General features: G+C 42.5%; 1 protein-coding gene and 1 long non-coding RNA gene across 5 annotated transcripts in view; both read left to right on the top strand.

The window, feature by feature from the left end:
• The window catches only part of tmem94 (transmembrane protein 94), a 77,841-nt gene extending 67,127 nt beyond the window's left edge, over window positions 1-10,714 (top strand). For 3 of the 4 annotated variants that reach the window (XM_019875713.1, XM_019875712.1, XM_019875711.1), the window contains 5 exons: window positions 1,988-2,151; window positions 2,605-2,699; window positions 6,796-6,889; window positions 8,871-9,041; window positions 9,398-10,714. In XM_019875713.1, the coding sequence (XP_019731272.1) occupies window positions 1,988-2,151; window positions 2,605-2,699; window positions 6,796-6,889; window positions 8,871-9,041; window positions 9,398-9,470 (597 nt within the window). In that variant the 3' untranslated portion in view covers window positions 9,471-10,714. Of the gene's footprint in view, window positions 1-1,906; window positions 2,152-2,604; window positions 2,700-6,795; window positions 6,890-8,870; window positions 9,042-9,397 lie in introns of those variants that run through there. The other variant, XM_019875714.1, reaches the window with a different exon arrangement.
• LOC109519288 (uncharacterized) lies at window positions 5,150-5,731 on the top strand. The gene is made up of 2 exons (XR_002168918.1): window positions 5,150-5,333; window positions 5,373-5,731. It is a non-coding gene; the product is annotated as an uncharacterized LOC109519288 (long non-coding RNA).
• Window positions 10,715-14,337: the final 3,623 nt, after the last annotated feature.

The following is a 14,337-nucleotide window of genomic DNA, read 5'->3' as shown; positions in this document are numbered from 1 at the left end:
AAGCTGAGAACGTGAGTTTAGTCAGACAGTACTTTTCAAGCCTGTCTCATAATGGATTGTTCTTCAATACTTTTGAGAGAAGGTTGATTGTTCATGGCATGTTGTACCAGACGATTAATCGTGTCTTCAACTGGACAGATAGGTTGCCGTACCAGGTTGTCATTTTGAAGCTTATAGTACTAGCAATAGTAATAGTCTCCAGTGTGGTTTGATAGAACACATTGAACTTCTGCCCATACTAAAAACTGTTTGCGCAGAAAGTAGTCTATGTTGCAATCTGGAGCAGAGACACTCAACATGAGCCCTTGCAGCTGAGTGTATCATCAATATGTACTCCCAAGGACTTCTAAGTACGGACCTGCATGATGGGTTCATTGTGGATAACCACCGCCCTCAAGTCATCCACAGCTTTAAAATTGAACACCATCACCTTCAGTGTTCTTTACATTAAGCATCAGATAGTCACGCCACTGAACAAAAGTACTGATCTCAGAATGGTAAACTGTTGAACTGTCATCTTTGTGCAGCAAGCCCAGGAGGGCAGTGTCACTGAAAATGTGATGATGTAATTATTAGGGTGGACTTATAGTCAATCGTTGTTATATAATGTAAAGAGCACAGGGAACCTATCATCAGTGCTGGAGAGTCTAAACTTAGAGAAGAAAGTCCAACCCCAATCTGTTCCAGAGAAGAACCAGACTGTCTAGTTGGAATTTCTCTCCCTCACACATCAGCTGGAGTTCCTTCACGACCAGTGAGGTGCCATTCCATGTCCCTCGAGCTAACTTATGTTGCTTGGGATCAGATCGCCAAGGTCAACACATTTTTTTCACCGGCCCTCTCATAGGGCACCCAACCCCTCTGGCCCCTCCCACTTTTGGTGAGCTCATGGGAAGGGGGACCCGCGTTGCCTTTTCAGGCTCTGCGTGGGCGGGCTCCAGGGTCATTCGGCACTCGACCGCACACCCCACCTTCAGCCCAGGTTCCAGAAAGAGTCCCCGATGACTCGCATTCGGGCATGGGAAAACGTGGACCAATGTTTTTAATCATACATTAGGGGTCACTGAGCCAGGGCTCTGCTTTTTCTGGTCCTTCACCTAGGACTGGGCATGGGAAAACGTGGACCAATGTTTTTAATCATCCATTAGGGGTCACTGCTTTTTCTGGTCCTTCACCTAGGACCTGTTTACCATGATTGACCCTGTCATACAATACAATACATCCTGATGGTCAAAAGCCTTCGACAACTTGGCTCCTTGGAGCATTGGGATGCAAAAAAACCCTCCACCATTGTAAGGCTCAAGAAGGTGGTGGTGTGTAATGTTTTGAGGAATAAAATTGCAATAAATTAAGTATGTAATGCTGTAATATAATGTAACCAGCTGAGCAGTTAGCTACGGTGGTCGCTGAGCAATGCTGATCCGATAATTTGGTTGAGTAATTAAAAAATTACCTGGACTGGTCCATCAGAAGAAAGACTCAAACCATATAAGAAAGTGGTGCCATAATGCAACAGGAAGCAGCAAAGTTTAAGATAAGATAAGAAAACATTTATTAGTCTCACAATTGAGAAATTCCCAATTCACAGCAGCAAAGTTATGAAAAGAAGAATCCATTGACGAAAGAGAGATTGGCTCACATCTCCTGTCCCACGTAGTCCGCTTCAATTCCAAGCCGCGATGCCCAGTTCCACATATGCATCGGCGCTCTGCGCTGACGCTCCTTTCTTCTCATCGTTGGCTCCTCAAGCCATGCATCCATTTTTTGCTGTAAAAAACATTTTTTGATTGTTTCTCAGAAGTTCATCCCTCAAACATGTTGAAGATACTTGACCTGTGAGCTGTTTTCACTGGTGGAAAAAATAGCAGTATCCCCTTTTAAGTCGTTTTTACTTGCATTTCAACAGACAATTCCTTGTTGCGGTCGAGTGCCAAGAACCCAAAAAACAACGTTGGTCTGACTTTTCCTATTGTCTCCTTTTTGTTAGACTCAAAACTACTTCCTTGGATGCTTTGTTTTGAAATTTGGCGTGACGGTGTGTGCCTATTTGTTGGCCTTTGGATTCACACTCCAAGAGGTCTGTCTGAGAAGTGCAAACTTAACTATGTTTGAAAACGGCACTGGAAAATGCCTGCATATACTCATAGCCAGGTAAGAGTTGTCAAACAATTCAATTATTAACCGACAGTTAATTTATCACTGTTTTTGTTCTCCATGGTGTATTGTCATAGCCAGGTAAGAGTTGTCAAACAATTCAATTAACCGACAGTTAATTTATCACTCTTTTTGTTCTCCATGGTGTATTACAACAATATTTACATTGCCAACGGATTGAGTACTCCTTTAAAAGTGTAAAAATACTGTAAATCATTTGACTGTGATGATAAAAAGAATATGCTAAGTCCATCTACCCTGAGCAGACATTCAATTGAGACTGTGTAATCACAAGTTTTTGAATGACGTGGTCATCACTGTCATAAATACAAATATAAAGGGTATCATATCTGCATCAATTGACACCAAAATAAAATGTACCATCCATTCAAAGTGTGTTCTTATCAATTGAAAATATATTAAATTCATTGGTTGTTTGGATTCCTTTAGCTCTTCAAACCATGCTCCACATTGGTTCAGTGATCTGTCAAATGGCCTGCTGCTGACACAAAAAGTCATGACTGGGTTCCTGGTCTTACATAAAGGTTGGTCCTCACACTTTCAGTGTGGCAACAGCATTAACATCACATCACACTTTCTTTAAGTTCCAAGTCATCAAGTATTCATGTTTGATGTACAAATCTGTGATTCGTTCATACATTCATATTTGTATACTCTACGAACAAAGTTAGAACCTCCTCACAATGACCTTGGGCAATGACTTGTCATGCTAAGGAGTCAAATTCCAGATGTCATGCATGTTCCTACTTTTTTCCCCTTGTTTCTCTCGATATCGTGCACACGTCCGAACTGCTCATCAAAGCTCGAAGAGTCGACGAAAGGCCTTTGGCATCCTAAATTTAATCAATGAACCATTTAACATCACGCAATGCAATGTGTTACTCTCACTTTGCGCCGCTCTTACAGCTAGCTGCTGGCCAGCTATCCCCGTGCAGCCGATGTTTTTATGATAAGACAATTAATCCGTATTGATGAGGAAGAGATGAAGAGAAAAGTGCTGCTTTTTTCAGACAAGCCCAATCAGCCCCTCTCTTTCTCTCTCACTCACTCCCTCGTGCTGACTTTTGCTTTCGCTCTCACACATGCTCTCTCTCTAGCCTGTGCACAACAGTGTGACGAGACACTGATTAGAGAGTCCACAGCTGACAAACAATGATCAAAGAGTCAACCACGTGATGAGACACTGATCAGAGAAATAACCATGTGATGAGACACAAGAGAAGGTGCTGGGCGGGGCTGTGAAGATGCACAGCCAATCAGCTCACGAAATAAATCTACTCGTGCTGTCATTGGTCGACGTCGCGCCGCGAACCAGTCATGCATACAGCCATGTACAAAACCTCTTGAGTCCATCCATCCATTTTCCGATCCGCTTTATACTCACAAGGGTCGCGGAGGTGTTGGAGCCTTTCCCAGCTGTCTTTGGGCAGTAGACGGGGGACACACTGAACTGGTTGCCAGCCAATCGCAGGGCACACAGAGACAAACAACCATTTCCGCTGATACTCACACCTCGGGACAATTTAGAGCGTTCAATCAGCCTGCCATGCATGTTTTTGGTATGTGGGAGGTAACCAGAGGATCCAGAGAAAACCCACACAGGCCCGGGGAGAACATGCAAACTTCACACAGCAAGGCCAGAGCTGGGACCAAACTTGGTACCTCTGCACCGTGAGGTCGACGCGCTAACCACTGGACATATACAGTATATATATATATATATATATGTATATAAAATATAAAAAATGTATTTTAAAAGTGATTTCAACAAAATGTCAGTGTAATAATCCTATGAATGTATTCTTTTAAATAATTTTGTGATAATACACCATTAATGTGAATGGTTTTCCGTTCCTCACGATTGCTCAAAATCCAGCAAAACTATCGGAATGACAGTCATCTTGCCGGGTCCATACGCGAAGTTACTGCTGGCTAGCTTGCACACTGCTCAGTAGCTTGCACGCTTCCTTTCGGGCATCTCTCGCACCGTATTTTGATTAGCATGGGGCGTGTCAAAGTACCGCTCTGCATTCGACCGTTTCATCGATGGTATTTTGTCATTGCAAATCAGACACCGCAGAACCTGTTCTCTCCACAAAGGTGAATCCTTCGGTCCATTCGTCCCGAAGTGTACCAAACTCGTCATCTTTTTTTCTTTTCGCCATCTTATTCACTTAGGATTAGCTTTGAGCTAATGGCCGAGAGGGTTGATTCAAAAGGGGGTGTATACCTGTTTCCACAGCAATGGCAACGTTGGCCAGTATCATCTAATCAAAATGGCTCCTTGAGCCAACTGCAGCCCGAACGAGGAAATGAGCAGTGAAAAATCGATCGATGGATGCATTAATAAACAACCGAGAATATTTTTTTATCTGCGAGCCAGATGCAATCATCAAAAGAGCCATATATGGCTCGTGAGCCATAGGTTCCCGACCCCTGATCTAGACCAATCGAGACCAGGCCAATACTACTCTGATCAGTGAGAAACACTGAATTCAGGTGCTGTGTAGCCTCCTTGGTGTCGCCTGGAGTGCCACAAGATTTGTTTAATTCAACTATTTCAATAAATACACAGCAGATTTTTTTTGATGTTGCAAAAATAATGAAAAAAAACATACTGGTCTTTTTTTTTTTTTTTTTTTTAATGCATGGGTGATTTATCTTTAGTATATATATTCTTGGGTGGTCGAGTGGTTAGCAGGTCGACCTCACAGTGCAGAGGTCGTGGATTTCCAGCGCCGGCCTTCCTGTGTGGAGTTTGCATGTTCTGCCCGTGCCTGTGTTGGTTTTCTCTGGGTACTTAGGTTTCCTTACACATTCCAAAAACATTCATAAGATAAGATAAGATTAGTTCAGAAAGGAAACCACAAGGGATGGAGAGGGAAAAAAAAAAACACGCTCGAACTATACTCTTCTGAGGATAATTTGAGTCCAGGATTAAAAGAAAAAGCCCTGCACATATAGAAGCATATGACAGTTACAACAAGTCACAAGACATAACATGTAATGAGGGGGCGGATGGATGGGAAATGGGGGGAGAAGAAGAACGCGACGCCGCCCGTCCGACCAGCTGCACGGTCCCCGTGCGCTCCGCAGATCAGATCACATCGCGGGGGGAAAAAAAAACGGAACAATAAAGGCGGTGATTTCAAGGGTGTGTATGCGTGTGTGATTGTCTGGTTGTGTGTGCGTATCAGACCGCAGCTGCTTCGTCAAGGTCTGCTCATGGAGACAGTCCTGGCTTATCAGTCCATGGCCAAGAAGGAGGGCGTGATGGTAGGGGCACCAGCTTCCATGCGTACTTCCATCCAGGGGAAAGGGTCCAGATAGCGTTGTTTTGGAGGGACGGCCGCCAACAATTTCAGACAGCCTTGAGTCCGTGGCCTGTATCTCTTCACTGGCGCCGATCAGACAAATCCAAATCCGCAATTTCTTTACGAAGCGGGGATTCCAACTTCTCCAAGTTGATCTCCATCTCACGAAGAAGCTCCAAAACCGCATCCATATTGCAGTTGAGCTCAGTCACCACTTGAGTCTGAGTGTTGGACATTCGCGCTAAACCTTCCAGAATGACCGGCAGCTTCTTCACTTCCAATAAAGCCGCTACTGTCGGTTGAATTTTGCGATAAAAGAGGAAACTGCTAACACCAAACAGCAGCATGCCTGTTATCAGAAGGCCGATAATGTAGATGTCTTCCACATCCTCAACGAACAGTATTAACAGGCACACCATTCTCCAGGGATCTAGGGCGTACCCGGCAGCAAATGTCCCCGAGGGGCAAGTAGGCTCCCCACTGCCTGCTCTTTTCGTCGAAAAAATTTTGTCGATTGCATCGAGAGACCAGCCAACCAATTCCATGGTTTGTTCTTAGGACGAAAATACAGTAGGAGGCTAGGAAAAAGTTAGACAAAGACAGCACGTAGACTGAGTGGCGAGCAAGGAGAGGATTGGGGGGGGGGGGGGGGGGGGGGCGGGAGAACAGGAGCTGAGCAAAAAGCGTCCGCCTTCGTCGAGAGCCAAGCAGAAAGTCCATGGCAGGCTGATTGAACAGTCAAAATTGTCCCTCGGGCTGAGTGTGAGCGCAGATGGTTGTTCGTCTCTGTGTGCCCTGTAATTGGCTCGCAACCGGTTCAGAGTGTCTCCCGCCTGCTGCCTGAAGACAACTGGGATAGGCTCCAGCACGCCCCGCGACCCTTGTGAGGATAAAGCGGATCAAAAAATGAATGAAAAATAACTGGTGTTACACTACGAAATTCTTTGACTTGTCTTTGGCACCAGACAAATTAAACACCAAATCAAAACTAATTGTTGATTCAATTGAAATGAAGTCAATGAAGCAACATTTCTCGGTGTTGCAATTGGTGCAAAAATTTGTTGTAAGTCACACACATAGAGGTGTAAAATGAAAACTCAAAAACTATACTTATCCTTTCACAAGGATCTCCTCATGAAATCGTTATAATGCTCATGATTATTGCCGTACCTGACTTATTGTTATGACTTGTGTTTTATCAGGTAAAACATACAAAACAATTATTCGGCCAAGACTCTGTGTTTTTACAGTCGTGTTTGGAAGTGACATCAGCAATCATTTGGTCTTTTTCTCCCTCTCCTTTCAGTGGTGATCTCGCTCAGCTATGTCCACCGTTCCCAGTCTCTGTGGCGAAAGAGTCCATTTAGCAATTTCTGGTGGTGTCTCACTGTACCTGTGGTGTAAGTCATAGTCTTCTTTGCATCATTCATGAAAATGACACTCAGTTATGAAATGTTGATCTACTTTGTAAAATCACACAGGTCAATTTAATTACTTCCTTTACGTTCCTGCAATTGGAACGCTTCTCACACATTGATTATGACTTTAACAGACCTCAGACATAAGTGAGGCACGTGAAATGCATTGGGGGTAGCGGGGGGGGGGGGGCAATATTTATTCATACCTGGCACATAGTACTTATATTGCTCCATGTATTAGATGCCAGCATACTCTATTCATGCAGCACTGTCACTCAACCCCCCCGCCCCCCAATAGTCTTCATTGCCGCCCTGTACGACAGCTGCTGGCAAGTATTCCATCGACAAGATTTCTTGTACATTTACACTGACGCAACTTGAGTACATCGACACCGCAGCCATATTGGATGTGACAAAGTAAAGCAATTTTCCAAGGCAACTCATTCGACTCCTTTGAGGTATATCCTCTTACAAAAAAGTAGCATGTATGAAGTTTACTTCATTAAATATGCTTGAATAAATTGTACTGAATTGGAACACATTCAGTTTGAAAGTATACAAGGATCTGTCTGTATACTTTTCAGTACAAGTCAAGTATACTTAACTCATTCACTCCCAAAGACGTTTTTAAACGTCTTTTCAGACTTGGTCTAGAATTGGCTGGTACTGAATGAGTTTTAAGCATACTTCTGTGAAGTTTATACAAATATAGTTTTTAAGAACTACACTGAAAGTATACTACCTCCAATTTAGTCCAAAAATGTTTACGTTTATTATATTTGAATAAACTACTTTTTGCTCAGGGTCATCAAGTCAGAACTCATTATTCATACCAAACCTTTGCTTTTGATTGTATTATGTCATTCTAACTCAATTTTACAAGTATTATTGGCAATTATGTAGCCAATACGATGGCCACATCCAAAATGGTCGATGCTCTGACATATAGAGCAGCTTCGAACAGGTCGCCTGGTTCAATGGGTGTCTGCTGCATAAATAAAAAGGAAAACAAAATCGATCTTCATTTTAGATGTCCAATGGGTTCAAAATACATTCAAACATTCAAACTACATGAGTGCACAGAGGGAATCCTCTGGCATGGTTTGCAACTAACAATGCTGCCGATATAATATGTGGAGTGGCCAACAACGCAACAGAATTTAGCAATGACAATGTAGGACACCAACCCACTATGACGTCTGCTCTCAGTGCTGGCGGGAATACAGAATACTGTACTTGGACCAAGTAGGCGATCTTATCGTGCACAATTTACAGCACGGCACAGGATCAAATTGCAAACAATAATGCTAGGCTAATAAATAATCGCAGCCTCAATAGCCTACCATTCTTCCAATCCCGATGGGTATTGTCTCCACTCCACATCCGGATGTTCCGGCACAACATTTTCTGCATCCCGAGCATCTGGCGCATACATCTTGCCAACAACCTCCTCTTCGTCCAACTCTTCAAACACCCGGTTCCGCTCAGATAAATTTCAAACATCGCTTTCTAAATCGATTTCTGACTGGCTTTGTACACGTTCCATATTGAGCCCAGCTATTATTGTCTCTGAAATGGCGTCACATTTTGTCACTTTGTCGCTCGCCAGGATCTCACTTCGGAAAAACGATTATGTTGTCGAATTTACGAAATAGAAATACTTTTTTCAGCTTTATTTAATGTATTTTGTTTGATTACTTTACCTGTGACATTAAAATATTTCATTAGGGATTTTCAGAAATTACTTCACACTCGACCTTTAAAATGAACAACAAATTGAAGAAAACATGCCGGTCTCTTAATACTTTTCTATACTTGTATGTAAAAAGGAAGAAAGTGTTGTTTCACAACTTGTTTGGTAGATTTTTGGAATATTTTACACACATAATCAATTAAAAAATTAGATGGTCAACAACCCTGCATTTTGGGTTTCATGATGTAACTGATTGCCACCCTCCTTTAGTCTGCTCAGTCAGATTGTCCAAGCCACTGTGGATTACCAGTTGTGGCATGACCAGGACAGCCTCCTGAATTTTGGTCTCCGTGACATACCTCTGGTTGGGTGGCTGCTGGTCTCGCTGTCTCTTCTGCTGGTGGTGGTAGTCAATGAGGTGGTGAAGCTACATGAGATAAGGTAAGAAGTACACACTGTCATCCGAGTGCTGCATATCTGATTTGAACAAGAATGTTTGCATTTCCGTTTTTAAAGGGAGGTTTTGTGTTTGTTGTTTCCAGTGTAATATATGACGTTTAGGCAGTAACGAAGTAACATCACAAGTCGCTCATTTTATTGTTGTAATAAGATTGCAGTTACTGAGCCCACTAATGTGTTATCGGGGGCCATGAGACAAAATTTGACACAAGAAGAAGACATGACGAGAAAGCGGCCCATTAAACCACTTAGATTAACCACGAGCAATGCAATGTTAATTTCATTGGATCAGAGTTGCTTAAAATTTTGATTTTTGTTTGTCTTTTTGTCTATTTCAGGGTGCGAGTTCGCTACCAGAAGAGACAGAAGCTCCAGTTTGAAACAAAGCTCGGAATGAACTCTCCATTCTGATCAGTGACTTTTGGGACTTAAACCAGTCGTATGACTCCAAATCATGAAAAGCCAAAGAAGGGCATTGACCCCTTTTTAATAATGCGACTATCAATTGAACGACGTCTCTTTGGGGTCTTTTTTTCACTTTTGCTGAGGACCCCTGCAGCATAACAGGTTTGACGTCGGATTTGAATTGTTTTTAAAAACTTAGACACTGTCTTTTGTGGTGGACTTGAACATTCCAATGTGGTCCCTTTTTCCGAGTCACTGTTGTCCTGAGGAATTCTGAGATGACACAGGGCAATTACTGATTGCCCATCAGATTGTTGAATATCAGTTGATCATTCCCAGATGTCTTATAATCAGACACAAATTACAGTAGGCATGAAATGCAATGATTATTAAAGCTACGAGCAAAAATGAACGTCATCTAAATCAGGGGTCGGTAGCTTTTTTTGAATCTGAGAGCTACTTCTAGGCTACTGATTAATGTGATGGTCTACTGGTTTGATAACACACTTCTGAACTTCTTTATCCCCGTGGGCAAGTGGGGGATTTTTTTGGGGGGTTTTCAAATCTAATGTAAAGAATGATAGAGTAGAGATTTTGATGCATCCTAAGTAAGTGCTGATTATTGTGTGATGCGGTCTGGAATGTGGTCGTACTTCAACTCTGTACTTATTGGATCATGGGGAATTGATCCCAAGGCATTGGCCAGGTCCATCCAGACTAATGTCAGGTTGCCTTTCCTCAACTGAGCTTCATGAATCAACTGAATCAGGACTGCTGGATGTCTGGGATCCCTCGATTTTGGAGATATCCGTTTCCAATCATGTTTTCAGTCATCCGATTTGCCAGCACTGAGAAAAAGATTTTTACATTCACCGCTGAGTATAGAGAGAGTTTAAAACTGACATATGTTTGCTGAGGCATCCTCTTTTTGCATTTGAAGAAATGCTGTGTCCTACACTATGACTATCTAATCATGGTACTTTTGGTCTGTCACAACATGTAAAAAGTTCAACACATTTTCAAGGTCACCTTGTTGATCTCATTACCTCTAAAGGTGTTGACATTTCATCTAAATCATTTCTGTGTGTTTTTTGAACGACAATTCTCAGGCAACCACTGTGTTTATTAAAAAATGTGTAAACGACAGCACAAGCAATTTGTGTTTATGATAATCACGGCTGTGGCTCCAACTGTGAATGCGCGCAGTCTGTTGATGAACTTGTGGATAAATTCACCTGGAAAAGCTCAAATGTCCTGGATGCTGATGTTCCTATTGAAATCAAGACCGTTTCTTGTCAACCTAAAACACCTTTGAGGTCCACTACCAACATATTGACTTAAAATCAAAGTGCAGAAAAGCGGAGCATGAGTAGAGAAAAACTAAACTCCAAGTTCGTTTTGACATGTACAGACAATGTCGTTTTTATTTTAACAAAGCATTCGTAAAAGCTAAACAATGCTTTTCTGAAATCACTATTAAGTACCGAAACTATACACGCACTCTATTTGCTGTGGTCGACATGCTTACAAATCCCCCCCAAAAAAATACCACCAGAACTCCTATCAACAGGTAAATGCAATGAATTTAAACGTGCTTTCAAAATAAGATACGCCGCAAATACAAAGTGCATGAAAAATGTGACTCACTATCACCACATATCATGCAGAGGGGGCTTGGTGCTTGGGAATCTCCCATTGAGATAAATCCGTATTTTAAGTAGGACTCCTGATACTGTCTATTAAATGTAGCCTCCTTTTTCTTGAAAGTCGTAGGCTCCTCTTCTGTCTCTTGCCTGGTACTTTTCCCCTTCCCCAAAGACATTTGTTTTTTTACTCATTTTGCGAGCTCCTGGGTTTCATTTTAGCAGTAACCTATCACGTGACCAAGAAGCATGCCTTGATCTGCGTCAAGAGTGACATACTGTCGACAGATGTAACTGAGAATCTGGTAATTTTTCAAAATAAAACATCTTTCAGATTCCGAAATGAATAAAATGGAAGTAATGTAAGTTATTCATTTTATCTGTGCCGCCCAGGACCAAATGACCCACAGACCGGTATCGGTCCGCGGCCCGGGGTTTGGGGACCGCTGATCTACATTATTGGTCTTCTGATAACAGGTATCCTGCTGTTTGGAGTTGGCAGTTTTCCGATGTATGGCAAAATTCAGACAACAGGGCAGCTTCATTGGAAGGGAATAAGCTTCCGGTCTTTCTGGACTTTTCTTAAGTGGGGTGGGTGATCAACACTCGGACTCATGCATTCACCGAACTCAATCGCAAAGTGGATACGGTTTTGGGAGCTTCTTCGCAAAATGGAGGCCGGCTTTGAAAAATAAATGCATTGAGGATTCAGAAAACCGTTACTCGTCTTAAAAAGGAGAAATTCCCAATTTACAGCAGCAAAGTGATGAAAGGAAGAAAGTAGAACAAAAATTATAGGAGCTGCTGTAAAGGCAGCCACTCTCGCTGCGCCATATTGAAGTCATAATAACACAACAACAAAATAATACAACACATAAGACACAGACAGTCATTCAATCTTAACCAATTTTCTGCATACTCTTTGTTGTTTGAAGCAGTTATAGATGAAAGAGGAGAGGATCCGTGTCCTTTCACCAGTGGATCAGGGACGTCATGCAGAAAATGTGCACCTGTCTGCTACAAGCTAAGTTCTGAAAGCAAACAAGAAGCTGTCGCGTCCATTGACGAAAAAAGAGATTGGCTCACATCTCCTGTCCCAAGTAAATCCGCTTCAATTCCAAGCCGCGACTCGCAGTTCCACATATGCATCGGCGCTCTGCGCTGACTCTCCTTTCTTCTCATCGTCGGCTCCCCAAGCCATCCATCCATCCAGCTGCAGACTGTCCAACAGCATCGACCTTTCCGTTGAACAAAGCGGGGCTGTGAAAAATGCTGTCATTGAAAAATTGACGCCATTGCAAGTCACAGGCCAAAAGTATGGCTTCAAGGCTGGCTGAAATTGTTGCCAGCCTGTTCCCAAAACATTTGGTACCTGGATTTTCCTTTGGATTAAAATAAATAAATAAAAAATACACTTGGCGTTTCCTATCAGCCCCTTTCTCCTCCTTCTCAAACCCAACACTGGTATGCCAAGGACATTTCCACCGAGACGCTAAGCTTGAAGATGCAGCTGTGAATGACACACATTCACATACACACACGATAGCACACACAACCCTGATTACCACCACCTTTGTTGGGTTCCTATTCTTTTTTGGTTTTCTCCCCCCGTGATGAAACCTGACCCGCGCTCGAATGAACTGAACTGCTCATCAAACTGGTTGCGTTGCCCCTCTCCCCACTTCCCTCCTCCCCATTCACTGCATGTAATGTCTTGAGATTTTGTCCGTATCTTTTAAATGTATGCGACAAGGCTGAGGTTTTTCTCAAGCTCAAGTCGTGCTCCCCTTAAGGGGAATGGTTGGAGTTTGTTGTTCCCCCTGTTGTCTTCCTTTCACATCGAACATAAACGCTCACTCTGATGGTCATTGTTGTTTGTTTCTCTGGACGGGTTGGAACTGGGAAGGTAAATTCCTTGTGTTTTACATACTTGTCCAATAAATCTGATTTTGATTCTTAAAGGGGAAGTCAGCCCAAAAATATTCTTTACAATATTAAGTTCCATGTACCCCTACCAGTCTCAAGATGGCATTCTGATTTATATTGCATTCTTGGAATACAAGTTGAGCAGTAAAGTCCACCTGTTTTAGTCTACGTCAGGGGGCAGCCATTTTGCCACTTGCTGTCAACTAAAAGTTATATCGCAGTTGCTTAGAGACAACCAGTCACGGCACAGCTTCAGAAAACAGGTGAGGCATGAAAGACTTCGGGTGCTGTTCGAGTCTTGATATGACTTTTCAACAGTTATATCAAATGCATCCCTAAAACAGCCTTTTCCAAAACATATCAATCCTATCCTATCATATCTTAGCAGACCAGGAGGAAATTAATCTATGCTTTTATCTCCAGTAGACTTAATTATTGTAACAGTCTTTTTACCTGACTCTCGCAAAAGAACATCAAACAGCTGCAGCTCTTTCAGAATGCTGCAGCTTGGATTCTGACCACAACAAAGAGATCAGAACAAATTACTCCAATCCTAAAACGTTTTTACTGGTTCCCAATTAACAATAGAGTAGATTTTAAAATGCTGCGACTGGTCTATAACTCACTGAATGGTTTGGGTCCTGAAAACATTAAAGAAATGCTGTTTGAATAGAAACCTAGTATGGCTCTGATATCTGCCGAGTTGGGTCAAATTAATCTTTTGCTCCGCTGTTCCTGTTAGCATAACTTCAAGGACTCTGCTGAAGTCTTCATCAAATTTCACCCACTCCTTTTTGTCAGACATTTTTGGCCAATTGATACTCGTCTTTGGTCAGCAGTAGAGGTAAGATCGGGCCGCCCGAGACCGAGCCTAAAAATGTCAATCATTGCTTAGGGTTCTGGTCGGGTCGAGTTGGGCTTGTTTCTGGCGGATTTTTTTTTTGTTTGTTTTTGTTTCGAGGCCGTGAATAGTTTTGGCCACGAGACACCGTGGTTCGTAAAAAAAAAAAAAAAGAAGTGGCGTCATCACAACACGTACTGCACTAAACTCTCGCGATGACAATTAAAAGAACTCCTTCATATCTTTATGATCCAGCCGTCATTGTTCTTCTTTGTCTTGCTGCTTCTCTCTCTTCAAGTGCCGCTCTCGATTCTTAAGGACGTACTGCTGCTGTGGTGAATGGCCCAATTTTCAACCCGTCAAAAAGACGGGCGGCCTTAAATTTTCTCCGTCCACTCTTATAAAAAAATCCGTCAATGATGTAAAATTGTCCAGTAATGTAACCTCTTCAGAAACAGAAATA

The sequence above is a fragment of the Hippocampus comes genome, unplaced genomic scaffold, assembly GCF_001891065.2.
Source record: "Hippocampus comes isolate QL1 unplaced genomic scaffold, H_comes_QL1_v1.1 scaffold334, whole genome shotgun sequence".
NCBI lineage: Eukaryota > Metazoa > Chordata > Actinopteri > Syngnathiformes > Syngnathidae > Hippocampus > Hippocampus comes.
This window is presented reverse-complemented; position numbering and strand designations above follow the sequence as displayed.